Source organism: Pieris rapae, chromosome 6 (genome assembly GCF_905147795.1).
Source record: "Pieris rapae chromosome 6, ilPieRapa1.1, whole genome shotgun sequence".
Classification (NCBI taxonomy): Eukaryota; Metazoa; Arthropoda; class Insecta; order Lepidoptera; family Pieridae; genus Pieris; species Pieris rapae.
Window position 1 is genome coordinate 5863320 of NC_059514.1, and position 18325 is coordinate 5881644.

Here is an 18325-nt window from a genome sequence, read left to right on the forward strand (position 1 = left end):
CCCATTTGTGTTAATAGCAATCCAAGACTTAATAAAAAAAAGGGAAAAAAAATATTTCAAATTTTATTTTATTATACACGAGCTTCACCCGCCAATATTTTTCTCCTCGATATGATTTTAACTTAGCCTCCTTTTTTCGTATCTACACCAATAAAATAAATAATTCGTTTCTCAGATTTAAAACTGGTTTTTAATGAATTCTATGCAGTTTTTTAATTACCATCTCCATAAAACTTAGGTTACTAAGAGTTCAAGCAATAAACAAAAATCTCGAATTGAACTAGCCAGTCAAGCTTTTCGCTAAGCAATCACATACCACCAATCATTTTTATTAAATTTTATAAAATAATATTTAGGTACACTTAAAATGATTCACATAAATTCACTCCGCCATAAATCCACGTTGCCATATCTCGAATAGGAGGTTAACGTCGCGAAAGAAGTTATGCAAATTGGCAGTTAACTTGAACCCTGATTAGTTTAACTATAAAGTATGCACCATTTAACATAATAGTAAGTATTTCAATTACATTAATAGTTTGAATTGTGTATTTTTCAAGTTTAATCTTACTATATATATACTATATAGTAGGTACATGGAACATACCAATCAATGAACTAACCAATAAAAGATCTTTAAACTGATGTTTCAAGAGGTGAGTTTGAAGTTTCTTACAAACAAGTTTAAATATATATTAAAACGCATAAGATGTTCAAGATCTAATCAAATTACAATAACCATTATTATATTTTTTTCAACATTAAAAAAAATGATTATAAAATACTCAGTGACAATTCAAAGTAGTGTGGTTTGTTGAGATCTTATTTATATCTAAGAATCTAATATAATTAAAATCCAAGTGAAAATAGCTACGAAGTCAAGTCATATTCTGTATAAGAAAAAATGCGTAAAAGACAAGTTTTAAACAGCATTACGTAATTGTGCATAACAAGGGGATTCTAGAGTCGTAAAAGAAAATTGGATTTTTTCCCATGACCCTAGCTGGATTTAATTACATTTTTATTGTGTGTCGAGAGCCTGCTAATGTTGATGTCGAACTATATGAATATCAGTATAGACAGGTCGCCTTAAAGTCTTCTTGGTCCATATTCCAATTCGAATCTTTAGCCTCTCTAATAATATTGTCAGTGTAGCGCTGTCAAATAGGTCAAACTTCATAAAGACCCATACCTATCTTTTTTTATATAATAGGGGGGCAAACGAGCCTGCGGTACGCCCAGAAAGGCAGTCATCGCAGCCCATAGATACCCATTTTTAGTAGGTGCGTTGCCGGCCTTTAAGGGAGGAGTACGCTCGAATTTTGAATTGTTGGAGGTCGTATCTCTCAGGGAAGACCCCCGCCGGTAGTCGATTCCACAGTCGTCATCGTCTAATCATACGTGCCTGTTTTGTTTCACGTGCTTGATGTATAAAATCAATATGTTTGATACTGGAATTTAAAAAAATAATGACTGTTCAAGTCGCTCCATAAAGCCATGTTTAATACAGATTACTCGCTATGACCTATGAATGAATTGTAGTATTTCAGACTGTCATAATAAATGCCATTTTTTTCAGAATTGAGTTTTTCTCACAAAACTTTGCTTTCAAAAATAATAAATGTGATACTCGATTTTGTAATGAGATTAAAAAATCTTTGACTTCTGTTAATATTCAATAAGATATAACTCGTTTAAATTAATTCACTAGACCAGTTTTTCGGTGCGAAATGCGCTAACAAACCTACATAACATCGATGTTTTTATTTTAAGCTTATACTAAATGTAACACTTCGAATTCCATTAATTTGTATTCAAAAGTCAACCTTATTTGCTTGTATTACATATTACACTCCCATGCTGTATTGTCGATCTTGATAAGCATTTAGAAATTGGGAATTTCAAATCTAATTTCATGGAATAAAGTTCATTTTCAAATGCTTTGTATTGTAATACAGCCAAATTAAATGTTCAAAAAAGATAGGGTGTATTAGGTTTTAATAAAGGCAGGATTGCATTGTTATCAAGTCTATAGAGTAGGAAAATGGCTTATGAGAAAAACGCGTGAAATTCCTTCGTTTTGATGTGCACTTTTATTAGATTCGATTGAAGATTTCGTATTGTTAAAGGTTTATTGTGATCTTCTTTTATGAGTATTCATGATACGTCGAAACTCGAAATGTGCGATTAAATAAAATGCAAAGGTGAACAGAAAGCCTAGTAGTACAAAAAAACTTAGGCATTGTTAGTTACTATACATATACATATATATATGTATATGTATATATATATATATGTATATGTATAATATTCTCATCGAAGGTTAACCCCGTTTAACATTACGGTGAAGGATATCTTCAAAGCCCAATTTAAAAATTATCACGAACATATACAGAAATCAAAGACCAAGACCAAAGGTTATTTTACCAATAGTTTTTATAAATATATATGTATATGTATATATACATATATATTGTCTTACTACCTTTGGTCTTGGTCTTTGATTTCTGTATATGTTCGTGATAATTTTTAAATTGGGCTTTGAAGATATCCTTCACCGTAATGTTAAACGGGGTTAACCTTCGATGAGAATCGCACACTCAAGCTACTAAGCTGTGCGTAATTTCTTATGGGACCTATGGACCAGTGTAGACCTAGATTAACAATTTAAGATGTAATGTGATTACTTTGGTATTAGTATTGGTTGGTGGAGTTTCCGTACATATTTGGTTTGTTGTGCGTAAACAGTGTCCTAGCTTACTAAGCCACACACACAGAACAGAAGTTTCCTGTGTACTCAGGCTTCACGGAGCGACCTCAATGCTCTGATGATTTCTGTACGTTAGATACCCACAGTCACACAGGCCTATGTGGGTCTCTAATTCCTCTGCGCTGAAACAGCATCTGCACAAGGGGCTGTTAATAGCGCCTAGGACAAAAATATGAATTTAGGAGACGGTCAGAGAATGGCTTTAGCAGGTTAACTGTTGGCAGAGCCATTTGGACTGTCTGTGGTCCACGTTCCGCGACCAACGGTGCTGTTGGAGTTGTGTAGATCATTAGCGAATCCAGGTTCGCACTTGCGAGAAGGGCAGGGAAGCTAGCGGATATGGGGCAGCCGGCATCATTCCGGTGTCTCTCCTCGCATGTTCGTCAGCAGCGTCATTGCGGAATCCACTGTAGGGTAACCCTGTTCGTCAGGATAATTACCTTCATTGCATTGTGAGACTCCAGTATCAGTTTGTTGTTAGTATTTTTGTTTTATTGTAGGTAGTGGTATTTACCCCATACACTTAGGGCATAGGTTAGCCTAATGGCAGTTAGTGTAGACTTATCTTCATCGCTGCGTTAGCGTTGTTTTCATGCAAGCGTTAGCGGAGGGCAAGGCGAGCCTTTGGAAGCGCCCAAGTTTCGTAATTGCCGTTCGCCAATCTCAGCTACCAAACTCGGCCTCCATAAGTTAGCATTATATAGAAGTAAATGGGACATAATAAAATGTAAAAATTCATAATATGATTTGAACATTTTCTAACTCAATAGTCTAACTAGATTTCCTAACATAATTGTCGGATATTGCGTGTTGTTTAGCAATTTGTTCACTCATTGACATACACTTTGAACCTCATTATACCCACCTCTTCCTAGTTCAAAACATGGTTCATAGTTCATAATAAGATCTGACTGCGATTATATTCAATACTGATTTCGCTCACTTGAATTTTATTCAATAGGAATGGGAACTTATAAGATCTGTGATCTTTCAAAGAACAAATGAGAATCGATAAAATCCATATAAACGTATATATTTTACGTATAATTGAGCTTAATAACTTCCGATATTTTTCTCATGTTATAAATTCGTGCTATGGCTGATTATGCCAATTGAAAATTTGTATTATTTTATTTCATTTTATAAATACTGGTGATTCTTATCCTACTATCGTATTGTTTCTTACTAATGTAATATACATATAAAATATTATATTATATATTATAAGCGGTGTAGCTCACGATATTCTTTAGTATTTTTATCTTTTCTCAGCTCGCTAAATTTTATTCTAAATCTATATAAATCAAAATGAATAGCAAAATACTTTTCTTAATGCTAATATTTTTTTTAAATTTATTAATTGATAGTAAAATTGTAATAAAATTTTATGGATATTAAAATTGGAAAAAATTGTTTTATTCATTATGAACTTAGGTTTTCTAAAGAGATCACAGTCTCAATGAGGGAAGCATAGTAAAATGTTCCACCAGTATGTTGCTACTAAAATGGCAGATAAAAAATCATAATTAGCAAGCAATTTATATGCATTAGTAATGATTTCTTTCAATAAAGCTAAACAGAAAGACGAATATACATCATATTCGTCTTTCTGTTTAGTTCTATATATGTAATACGGAATTCTCTTCGATTTGCCCATAAGATGTCACTACTTTATTAAGTATTTTTTTATTAAGATCCTTAGAATTATTAGCTTATTCCCCATACATAATATTTGTTTTTATGTTATAAGTTGAGCTAAAGACTACTCCTTGAAACATTATAGTACTTACAAGTTAATTTCCAAGAAAGTCCTCAAAAATCCCTGGCGGGTCGTGTAGGGACACTTTATGGGGTCTTAATGATCCCCCTTAATGAGTGTGACGTCACGACTACGCTCTCTACTCTGAAACTTCTCAGTTAACTTTCTGGTTAGGCTTAAATCTTTTAAGTTTAATATATGAACTGATTTTACGTTAAGTAAACGATTTTATTTACGAAACAATATATAAATTTTGTGTGTGCCCAAACATTTGGGCCATTACCTTTATTATAGTAAGTAAATAATCAACAAAAAGTAAGACAAATAATGTATATAATTGTAATAAAGTAGTTCTTATATAACGAAAAGCTATGATGGCCTAGTGTCTTCACCGTGCGACTCTCATCCCTGAAGTCGTAGGTTCGATCCCGGCTGTGCACCAATGGACTTTGTGGATATGTCGCACAACATTCCGAATGGTATAGGAGCGTGAAGAATAGGAAAGTTTATAAAACAGATACAGATGATCATGAAACAGACACAGAAATTTGATGCCCAAACCTAAAAAGAAATTGTATCGCTACTGATTTATTTTTTATCAAACCAATTACAATATAAACTTAATTAAAAAACAAGTGATTTAACGAAGATGGTTTCTACAAAATCGTAAACAAAATTTTGGACTTCGAAGAAATAAAATTTGCAAACATTTTTCGATATGCATCAGTCATAATCCATATGTGGCTAGCTCAATATATTATTTATCAATTGTATACATTATTGGATCCGAGCTGACCCCAACATTTTAGGGTCATTTTATGACCGACGTCTAGTTTATCACGATTTATAGGTTACATTACGGGTTTACGTGGTGCTGCAATACTTCCTACCTACCTTCATTTTTCTAGCAAAAGATACTAAGATATAGTTGTGCAATTAAAATAAAAGATTAAGAAGGCTATATTGTTAACAATTAACAGCTATTTGCTAGGCATAATTAAAAAAAATGAAATGTTTCAAAAAACATATTATTGAATAAGCGATAAAATTAACTAAAAGAATCCTTTCTTAATAATGTGTATGTTACAACCAAAAGAGAAGACCAGAACCAGAAGAGAGTTAAAGAATAAAACAGAATAATTGCACAATTTTACCTATAGTGCTAATCTACTCTATTTTATCATAGCGTTAACACAATTTCACAGAGACACACTTAGATTTAAGAGAGAGAGAGAGAAACGAGACCCTTAAAAAATAGTTGATTTCAAGGAGAAAACCTTATTAACGAACAAAAAAAAAACATGTTATCGCCAATCTGATAGACCAAAATCGATATTCTTTTGCTCTGATATCACAAATAATCGTATTATAATCAATGCGCACAACTATGCTATGATGTGTTAATATATTTTAAGTTCTTACTGTATACCAATGAATTGCCTTGTTGTATCCGCAAATGGCCTCGTAAAACAATGAGGAGGTCACTGCGGAGGTCCAGAAAACCCAAAACTGTCATTTATCCTAATCCAATCACCTATATTATGGACAATTGGTTTTTGTTATACCGTCCATAATATGCGCGGTAGCGGTTGCATTTTTTTCTAGACCCTTTGGGAGATGTTAGCCTTAAAATATTAATTTATAATATTTTTTACTTTGTGGCTAAAATAAGTAATAATAATAAATAATAATATTTTATATTTTATTATATTTATTGGAGAAGTCAGTTATTTATTATTATTATTTAAATTTCATATTTTTACTGTTACAACACCAAATAATTAGATGTATATTTCTTAGTTTTAAGCGAACATCATTCAACTAACAACGATTCGATAGACCCTAGCTGATATTTGCAATTTTGTCATTTTATATTGTTTGTTACTCTTTGACAAAATTAGCTATCATTACTCCAATGTGGTAATAATTTATATTGAATAAAAAGAAGTCAACATTAAAAAGAAATATATTTAAATATTTACAAAAAGACTAAGTATATGTTACATTATAGGAATTGACATGAAGCCGACCTTTTAGTTCTTGTTAGTTCACTCAACGGATAGTTTAAAACGTCTGTTAAACTATGCAGTCCATTAATTATTTCCATAAATTAGCCCTTTTCGAGAGGTTGGTTTTCGTTGTGTTATGGGGCAGACATTTATACTTATATAATTAGTTGATAATTAAGTTGGCGATTAGCCTTTTATACAAACTGAAATAATATTTCCTGTTATTCTTTTAGCCAGAAAGCCTTGTAGTCTATCAGAAAAAGCTATCGTAAAAATCTATAACTTAGGCCACACAATTGACCGATTGTCTTAACCCAAAGTATCTAAAAATGCATCAGATAGCCAAAAACCGGACGGTTATGTCTCATAAAATGCTTTTCGGTAGTTCCGATAAGCGTTTGTTCAGGAGAGATCGACTTAAATGGAATCCTGGCAATAAAATTGCACTTGACTACGAGTGGATAACATTCTTTTCTTTCCATATTGTGTGGTCTTGGGGGATCTTTTTATTTTATTTATATTGCATATTTAATTATTTTAAATTCTTCAAATAATTGGAGAACATCTATCGAATTAATTAATGACTTCAATAATGTAATGTTTAAAGAACTTTATTTCTCATTACAAAACAGAAATATTTTATTTACATGAGAAACTACAATAAATAACTGAATCATTTGATGTAAAGTGATACGCCCTTGGAGACCCAATGCTAGTGGGCTATGTATGGCTAGTGAGTGCGTTGCCGGCCTCTTAAGAATACACATAGGTAGGTAATGCTTTAACTCAACAATTTACAAAATTGGAAATTTTGAATGATGATTATTTTGTCACATTTGTTTCATATATATAAAGCTTGCACGTTCATAATCAAAAGGATAACTAAATCTTTGGTGAGGTGAAAATATCAAACTTGTTTGAACTATATAATAGCTAACATAACAAATGAGGAATGAGGTCAATATTAACAACGGGCTGAAATAGAATTGTATTTAAAAATGTTTGTTGAAGAAATTTTTTTTAACGCAGGAAAGCAATGTATTCTGTATTATATTTTTCTATTTATCTTTGCAAATTCGTGAAATAAATTACACCTGATCTCCTCAATACAATAAGACATTGGTAGAATAAGACGTTTCTATTCATTATTTGGGTGTAGGGTGTGCTCATAAAGCCGGCCTGGGGTCAGCCGATCGGCGAATTATGTAAAGTGTCCGGTCATTACGGACATAGACCGACAGCTCTATCTACGCTATTTACTGCGACTGTGACATTTTGATACTTGTAATAATTGCCGGTCAGTTTTAGTCTCGTTTACTAATATTTACATTTAATGCAGTTTAAAAAAATACGTTTTGTTACAAAAAAGACAAGAATTATCTTTATCTTTTAATTAATGTATTCATGCTTGTAAATCTAAAAGTCTATACTTACGTAAATTCTTGTCTAAGAAACCTATAAAGTGAGACTTCCGTAAGAGGTCTAAAGCTCGATTACAAGATGGTGCTAATCTTAGTGACGCGGCGCAGATCATCAAGTCTACGTTATCTAGTAGCTAGCTATAGTTTTCCTGAAATACGGATATTACAGTTAAAAGATTCCTTTTTGTATAGAAATGCATTGTGTGACAGAGTGACGACAGAACACTATACCTAACCGATGGTAAGTATCAAAACAGATTAATCCTTAAAAATAGTAGTTCGCGGCACGTGTGGGTTACGGCGGCCAGTCTTGAGGGTAGTTTTATTAAGAATTACAATTATTTATTTAAGCAGGGCAATGCGAAAATACGCGTTATTTGTTAGGGCGTGTGTATTTATGCAATTCTGTGGTCAGAAGGGTCAATTTGATACTTGACATATTGGACGAACATATGACATACGACATATCAACTACATCCATATCAAATACAAGCACACAACAATTTATATAATTATTTAAATATTTCGATTTTTTCATTTTATATCCTTTATATGTATAATATAATAATATGAAAAATCTACAAACTATTCAAGCCGTGATAATATTTTATAGTTTATATTGCCACTTATATAAATAGAATATTATAATAAAATAGAAAATAATAATAAGAGTTCTTGAGATCATCTTAGGTAAACAAACTTGTTCGCTAACGATATTATGCAAATCATTATTCATACTGTTTTTCAAAAGGGTGTACTGTGCCCTAATCTTACACTTTGATATTTAGCAAAGTTATGAATTCTCTTCAAAATTACCAATATTCTCATTTTGAACTCTATCTACTGTTTTTTAGGTTTAAAATAACTCAATATTGGGCAAAGTTTGCAAGTAGAGTTGTTATTAGTAATGGCATTCGCTCATAGATGGCGCTAGCGGCAATGCAAATTTAGTAATTTCCATTGATAAAAAATTGGGGATTCGGGAAAATCTGATTGGGAAAACATCTGTAAGTTATTCCAAGTTATTATAATGTAATAAGATTAAGGTGTTCGCTTATTATTTCACAATCTGTTTTTGATATGGGGTGGGTGTGTTTTTTCTAAATTACGCGAGAAAATGAAATTTTCCGTATCGGTTAGCATGTTGACTTAACTCGAGCAAATATTTAATAAATATCCTAAATCGATTTTTGAAATTTAAACAAAACATTTTTGTGGGGTATACACACGATGAATTACATTTATTGCATAAATTAACGTTTTTAGTGATGCAAAATAAAATGAAAATGTTAAAAGACATTTAATTAATGTTGTTGATAGATACCTTATTTTTAATACACACCAGTCGATATATAAATATTTTAAAAGTAACTATAAGACACGTGGGAGGATCTCATAAAAATTAACTTAGTAAACATTAATCTTAAAACTTAGGAAAATCTTTTAAATTATATGTATTTAATTATATAAAATTATCTATATTTTTAAAATAGTTTTATGAATTCATCTTACATTGCTGCAATTAAAAAAAATAATTATAATTTAAAAATGCAATTTAATTATCCGCTATAAGTAATAACATGCGGGCAGCCCGAAATAATAATTGCAGACTAAATGTTTTGTACCTACTACCTATGTATATTATTATATAAATCGTCAATTATAAACATAAAATAGAACTTTAATTATTTTTGGAACAGTTTCATATTTGCAGACTATATGTCACATAGGTTATAGGTTGGTGGACTCAGTCAGACTCATAATTGGTCCGTTCGTAAAGTCCTGGATAATTTAGCCAGCGTATCCTTTCATAAGGACATAAGTCTCCTGGGCACTTCACAGGCTTTACGTACCGACCTCACTGCTCCGAGGATTTCTGCACGTTGTTTCTTCACAGCCTCGCATTCTAGGACTACATGGGTGACTAATTACTCTGCGCTGAAACAACTTCTGCAGAAGCGGCTGTCTGTCGCGCCTAGGACAAAAAGATGTTTATTAAGGAGACAATTGACCTTAATTGTCCCTATCATTGTTTAGAGATTGGTTCTATTTCAGCTTAAAAGTCCCTTTGTCAGTTGACTAAAACCTGATATATAATATTATTAGGAATATTAATTTGCAAACATTTATATATTTTACTAACTTACTGCCATCTAGTGTCGTAAAGTACAACTAAAGGACTGGACCTGTCAGGTTTGACTACTTACCGCAAGATGGCGTTAGCTGTGTTCTTAACATGCTAAAAATAACTGTATAAAATGTGCTTACTACGCTTTAAGTATTTATGTATTCGGTAGATGTTTATATTTAATCTGAGAATTATGTGTAAATAATTATTGCAATAGTATCGTTGTTTTAATGTTTTTATTAATTGTTTCAGATATTTTGCCCAAGAGAACTGGTAAATAGATTTTTACTTTTATTTAACTATAGTATAAAGTATTTTGTTTATTTTGTGCTGTAAACAATGAAATATTACGTAAACGTTCTGTCTATAAGTAACAAGACCAAACATTTTTCAATTCAATTATATTTATTGTACAAATACATAAGAGGTTTTTTAGGAGTTTAAATAAGACCTATAGTTATCTGTAATGGTAGATTATAATTACATAGAACGATGCAACTGAGCAGTGAATTTTTTTTCGATTATTTAAAGTCTGATGTAAGGTAACATAGAGTAGTAAAAACATTTTTAACTGCAGAAGACATGTATAACTTATTGAAATCAAAAATTTGTCTGGTAAACTTACTAAAAGCTTAACCATTAATTAAGAGCTCTGAGTACTGCCATATTGCCCAAAATGTACCTACAAAATTGTATCCTAACAATAAAATTATGCGAAAAAGACGATAAACCCTTTTAAGATCTTTAAAATCTTAACCCCCTAGTTGTGGGTACTTTTAATTCTCTTAATAGACCTAATTAAATGGACGAGTTGCCAGTTAACGAACCATGAAACAAATACTTCTTACCTTAAGCGTTATTGTAATGAACGCCCTCTAATGAATAGAATATTTTATTGGACAATTATGTTTTTCGCATTTTCTTTCTGATACTCATCTTATCAAATCAAATCAAATCAAATCAAAAATCATTTATTCATATAGGTAACATAATGTACACTTATGAACGTCAAAATATACTTTAAATGATTCTAATTTTACATTTACTGCCAGTTCTCAAATCAAGGGCGTAGAACGGAAGAGAAGAACTGGCAATAAACTCTCCGTCACCCTTTTTAATCGCCAAGTTTTTTTACACAATGTTTGTAAGGAGCTGCAACCACTACAACATGTTCCATATGACATATTGATTAATAAAGAATAATAAAATAAAATAAATAATAAAAAAACATGTTGTACATACATTCCTTAGTAGTATTCCATTCTAGTATCTATTGAATTAGACATGGTTCAATATTTATATATGTAGGCAATATTTATAATATATGCCTGACTATATAAACATAGTTTAATGGGAGTCAAACATGGTCCTATATATGTTATCATTTAAGGTGTGTTATGTGTGAATTAGTTGATTAGCCATCATCAGTAATGTGTGAGTTCCAAAAGAAATTGAAAAGTTATAATTATGGAATCTCGTGAAGACAAATTTCTATCCTTTAGTAGTATATTAGTAAATTATTTGTTCTGTATATATCTCAATTAATTTATCTGTTCAACGTTATGGTGTACAGAAAACTGTGTTCTTTTGGCCACCAGGACGTTTAAAACGTAAATTCGTGTTTCCGCAACAGAGTTGTAATCATCTTCCTTTTCTTTCTGATTATGTATACAATAAAATAAATATTCCGCCGAATATTAAACCACGAGCCTTTAGTGAGGTTCATCTATGTTATCTCTATGCGATTAATGGGTTAATATTCTTAAGCCATGTCTTACCAAAGAGAAAGATATTCAAAATAATATAAATCATGCTCGATCGCAATTTATTTGGCTCGTATCACCCCCGTGAATCGTGCGATATCGACAGGGTTAATAACAGAATAAAACAGATTGTTCAAGGGGCCAAATCGACCAGCCAGAAATTAATCATCAATAATTCTGTCGGCCTTTCTTATTTCAGTCTTATGGTATTATTATTAAAGAGTTTTTTAATATTAGTTAGGTTATTAGTTCACAACACTAAATGTGTTCAAATTATGACTGTAACAGCAACGGTTTATCCTATATAGGCAATTAACTTAATTCCTAGTACGGTACGTAATAGTTACTGTAATGACGTATATGTAGATACCATAGTTGCCATCAACAAATAATACTAAGGGCCTGTTTCACAATGTCCGGATAAGTTCCAAATAAGCTATTTGTTACTTATTTGTAGGATAAACAGTATTTTTGCGTTTCACGACTGTCAGATAGCGCTATACGTCATGAAATGTGAAGTATCTTATTTGGAACTTTTATCTTTCGAATAATTTATGTGTTGCATAGCTATTTGGCACTTTATCCAAACATTGTGAAACAGGCCCTAAGAATTTAAAACTACTACTTAAAAATCAGAGTCTTCCCGCTTCTTCAAGTACTTATCATAAAATATGTTAAATTTTATGATAAGAATTTTATTTTTTTATTTCCCCCTGTTCTTTAAAAAAAAATTGAAGATAAATGAAATTTCCCTAATAAGTTTTAGTTCAAATCGCCAAATGTTTAAGCAATATATTTTACATATATATTACATACTTATAGGATAGACAAACTTCGATGTGAAGCGTCTTCGGGAATCCATCTTGCTAGTTCGAGACGTAATTTATATGTTAATGCGAACACCTTGACGCATACCTGAGTACTATCATTCTGAAATTATTATTAATTTGGTAAGGTATTACATATTTATGTAAGAATTAGAATTAAAATTTGTGATAAATTGTTTAAAAAGTTATAATTTGGGTTGTTTACTTAAATTCGTATATATTGAAGTTGTTTCTCAATATTTGTGTCAGTAACTATTGAGTTATAAAAGATTTATTATCAACAGATTTTTTTTCACCTTTCCATCACAGATTTATTGTATCCTAGTCTTTCAATATAATTTAATCTCTATTCAGTACTATTGTGCTTTTTGAATATCTACCTAAGTCAATTTCGTGTGGATACACAATTTAAAAATAATAGGGATACATCTAGAAGCGAAACAAATTAGAAGATTTGGTTTCTTATTTGTTATATAGGAGGGAGAAAGCACATTAGTTTAAATTTAAAAATGACATTCCGATAAGGTGGGGTCGTATATGTAAAGGTGTATATCAACTTATGTAGGTTGATATAAAAATGGATATAGTTTCAGTATGAACGTTACGATAATTTTATCTTGCATTCATCGATACGTTATTTTTTAAAAGAGACCTAACTGACTTCGATAGTATATAATTCGAAGCTAATAAGTTGTTATGTTGACTGAATTTTATATATATTGATTAGTTAATAATTATGTTCATTAATAATTTAAGAAAAACACTTTTGTAACGTATTGAAGTTATGTATTATTGTAAACTTATAATTATTAAAACATAATTTTAAATTTATCAGACGTTTTGCGTGCACGCTGTAAAGCACGTGTTAAAAGTGTTTTTCTTTAAACGTGTAAAAGTTATGTTAATAAAAGACAATTAATAGTCTTAGGGTCTATTTCACAATGTCCGGATAAGTTCCAAGTAAGCTATTTATTACTTATTGGTAGGATAAACAGTATTTTTGTGTTTCACGACTGTCAGATAGCGCTATACGTCATGAAACGCGAAGTTTCTTATTCGGAACTTTTATCTTCTAAATAATTTATATGTTGCATAGCTATTTGGTACTTTATCTATACATTGTGAAACAGGCCCTTAGTGTTCTATTTTGACTTATACTTATATTCACAACACTAGTTTGAGTAACTCAAAAGGTTTTGGTGTCTTTAGGCAAACCAAATATGGACTATTCACAAATTGATATTAATCAATTATTTAAAAATAATTCTTCCTTATACAATCCGTGTATCGCTCTTGTTATTGATAGACAATTACATTTCATGGAAAAATCCACCAAACCATTGAGGCGCATTCACAATGACAGCAATAAATAAGGTCAGCGCAGCCAGGTGCGTAATTCGCGAACACTCTAGGGAGAACACGCCCTTGCGCTAAGAAAAAGGATTGCCTCTTATTATTTTTATTAGCTATCTCTTCTTCTCAATTGCGACTATTATACAGGATGTTGCTATAAACTAGAACATGAATCATCTTTAAAAAACGTGTGTGTTTTCTATAAGTTTCTTTCTGATTACTTACTATACTAAGGGTCTGTTTAACAATGTCCGGATAAGTTCCAAATAGGCTATTTATTACTTATTGGTAAGATAAACAGTATTTTTGCGTTTCACGACTGTCAGATAGCGCTATTCGTCATGAAACGGGAGGAAGTCGGAACTTTTATCTTTCGAATAATTTGTGTTGCAAAGCTATTTAGTAGGTACTTTACCCATACATTGTGAAACAGGCTCTTAGGGAAGTAGTTTTCCATATAACTTAATTTACATGATAACGAACACACATTGCATTTTATTATAGAACAGGCTGCTAATGGGTAGGAAGATGCTCATTTGATGTTAACTGATACTGCCGCTCATAGACACTCTATGCCTCTATGCTCGCTGGCCTTCAATGAATTTGTACGCTCTTTTCTTGAAAGAACGTAAGTCAAACTCTGGAAAATGTTTACTAACCACTGAGTTCAAATTTAAAAATCAGTTTTCTTTTTTTTAAACCATTGGCGTTACAACCTCTGGCAAGGGAAATATATCTGTATCTGTTTCGCGATATTGTATGTCTTATATGCAAATAGGTAACCAGCCTTCTCACTTGGACTTGGGAGTTCTTTGCACCCGCCTTGGACTTAGTTTTCTAAGGCATATGACTTTTTACACGATATTTCTTTAACAAACTTTTCAACCAACACTGCTCAATGTAATATAGCTATTTATATAACAACCTGTATAACACACTCAAATACAAAAATATGTTAAGGAAAGCACCTCTGTACAAAAATTGTAACCCGTGTAATGACAGTTTAAAGCTCTCGATCCGAGCCATTTGCCAGAGGCATTGTTTAAATTCGTGACCAGTTTAACTTGACCTATGAGTATTTTTAAACTTTTAAAATTTGTGTGTTATTGCGTAGTTAAATTTGAGCAGTAATAACATGTTTCGTATATTTAGCTTTTTTAATTCAAGTATTTTTTTTAGTCTATGTTGATATAATTGCTTTTTCAAGCTGAATTGGTATACATCATAAAAGCAAAAAGTTAGTTTTTTCAAACATATTATGTCTATCTTTCTTCATAGACGTAGTTGTGCGCTGGTATTAAAAGCTATAGTTATTGTCATAGTTATAAGTGATATATCCTAAAGTTATATGTGAAATCCCAAAGTCTCGCGAACATTATATGTATATATACAAAATATTAGTGACTCCCACGAAACTATTATTTATCTTCAGCGCAATTGCCGTATTTTCTATAGCAGCCATTTTTACTATAAAAAAAAAACACTTAGATTCGTAAAATCTTAAAGATTCCTAGTATATTTGATCTAGAGATTTCATGATTTTAAAACATCGTACTAAAAACGAAGTTCAATTTATTCTGGTCGCTGTAATGTCGCGCCTTATTGTCTATTGCACTGGAATCATAGACACGAGTTTTTATTATCTGTGGGGGCGTTTTAAAGTAACCCGCTTAAGGGTCCTTACAAGGGGTGAACCTGTGTTTGCTATCTCCTAATGTTTTATTTAAATTGACTGTCTGGCTTACAATAAAAAATATATGATAACCATTAAAAAAAGTTATTGATTTAATTTTATTATATAATAAAGCAAATAATTGTAATAATAATCTTAATTTTAAGAAGATTCATATAAGAGATCAGCAAAATTAAGAAAAAAATCTTTACTGTTTTTTTCCGTTTTAAAAAATTAACTTAAATGTTCTTTAGATTCGATCAAAGAATAATAAACGATCGATAAATCCGAATAAAATTATTGAGCTCTTAATATGTAACCCACTAAACCATGGCGTCATATATATATTGAAGTGTTGCCCAACTGCTAAGCAGGAAACGGTAGTCGATTCGAACCCTGACCAGAATTAATTATTTGATCAATGTCTGTCGCTGGTACATAACTACCAAAGATGGATGTGAATATAAATTAATTTCACATTTTTTTATTATTACATACTAGAATGAAATTATCAGTCACAGTACATATATTTTATGATTCACAACTTAGGAATATTTTCGAATTACAAAGTATAAATTTGTTTTCGTTATTATTATATTTTTATTTCACAACGTTAATATAGGTCTTTTTATGTTCCATTTCTTAAAGAATTATAACATTTTGTTATAATATATATAAACCAATGAATTAAAAGCTACATTATAAGAAGTATAATAAGTATTAAAAAATACGATATTATTTTAACAATTCACAGGTATATATAAAAAATCCCAGTGGTTAAATTTCCATACTTGTAATCTGGAGTTCACAAAAATAAATTATGTAAATTGTATTCGTTGAAAAAGTTCAAATTCTCTGTGGTATCGTCTTTAAGTGGTTGCCAAGTGCGAAGTGGCTCAAAGAAAAATCACACCCGATGCATTTTTTAGAGGCTTTTCTTTGCGGGACATTTTAATGTTTATTTATGTGAGGGGTTAATATTAATGGGGTTTTATAGGAGATACCCATTTTGATTTATTATAATCATGTTCTATATAATGGTTTACATATCTGAATTAGTATCTTATTACATGATTATTTATTTATTGTACATATTATAGTTATCTTGTAAACTTGTTTAACATTGACCAGGAAGTATACTATAGTTTTGTATAAAACTCCGCCAAGAAGTGAATAATAGTTGTAAGATTTGTACAGTATTGTGTAATTCCATATTACTGGTTCAATCTTGTTAAATACATAACAACTAAAAAAAATACAAATATGACAAGGATAAAAGGGAAAATATTCATAGTTTGGATTACACAAATCTCTGTCCATCAGGCGGCTTGACGTCCCATCGCAAAAATCTGACATGACAAATGACAGCTGCTCTTACCGCCCAGTGTTAGTTGACCTCCCCATGACCAAACAATAATAACATATCGAGATCAGTGTATATTATAGAAGGGTCTGCTCATTCTGGTCAGTTGTCTTAAAAGGGGTCCTTGACAAACGGTTCTACTATCTTACACTTAATAAGAATTACTGAATCGCCAAAATTGTATGTCTAGGGAATGTCTCTAATAAAAAACAACTAAATTTGATACGTGTAACAAATTATTAACAGACTTAAATATTAAAAAAAAAACTTATACTTACTAAAGACTCAATATTATTTTTAGTCTGTGGTCGTAAAAAATAGTCCACATCTATTTGAAAACAGAAGTGTCATCGCCGAGATCCATTACGTACAGTTTTATGGCCATTTTCACGGGAACGTATGCGGTCACTGCGCACCTTATGCATACTTTATTACACTCGATAAAATAAATAGTCTGTTTAATAATCTGCGCATGCACCGTCACTGGCCAGAGCACTCAGTATGGCCGGTGAGTACTATTTCAGAAATGTGCTGTAACGGTCTCCGCGCGTGATCGAGGCGTCATTTGATTTCAGTCATTCGGTGAAATTTGGCCATAGATTGACCAATTGAATACTTTTAAAGATAAATAAATTGTCAGAAATAATCAAGTTCAATCAACGTCTAAATTATTATCTTTTTTACACATGTTTAAAAATAAATATGCAAGGCAATAAAAGAACGTAAAAATAAATTTATTTACCAAGAGATGGCGCTAGTAGTACACGGTATTTTATTAAATCGCGATATTATTGTGTTTTGGCGAGAACTTAACAACTTTACAATTGTAAAATATTATTAACTTTGCGCAGAGGCAATATCGTAACCAATGAGGTTTATCCGAGGTGCGATTATTGCTAGTTGAAAACTTTACCAATACCCCGCCGTGTGGACGTGAAATACCGTCCGCTATGGCAATTTTTGAACGGCCGTTAAGGCCATAAAAGCAAGCATTCAATAAAATTCTCTCTAAGTTGAAATTTTAATAATATAATATATATTCTGCAGATTGCAGTGTGAAGTTTAGTTATCTCACATCACTGAACTACACTGATGTTTTAATCCTAATTATTAAATTTAACAGAGAATATTATGGAGAACACTTTTTGTTCTGTGACTGAGTTTTGAACTGCCTTGGTGAATGAGATTCTATTAATGAAGTTCAGAGAATTTTGAGGCAATTGAGTAATCAGTCTTTCTACCAACCTAAAATAAAATTTG

The 18325-nt window shown here is 31.2% G+C and overlaps 1 protein-coding gene and 1 non-coding gene across 6 annotated transcripts in view; both read left to right on the top strand.

Moving 5' to 3' along the window:
- Positions 1-18325, top strand: part of LOC110992442 (protein trachealess) — a 149528-nt gene that overhangs the window by 58428 nt on the left and 72775 nt on the right. For all 5 annotated transcript variants that reach the window (XM_045628490.1, XM_045628489.1, XM_045628492.1 and 2 more), the window contains one exon: positions 10340-10360. In XM_045628490.1, the coding sequence (XP_045484446.1) occupies positions 10340-10360 (21 nt within the window). The remainder of the gene's footprint in view (positions 1-10339; positions 10361-18325) is intronic.
- Positions 17905-18043, top strand: LOC123689314. Its single transcript, XR_006750317.1, has one exon. It is a non-coding gene; the product is annotated as a U4 spliceosomal RNA (small nuclear RNA).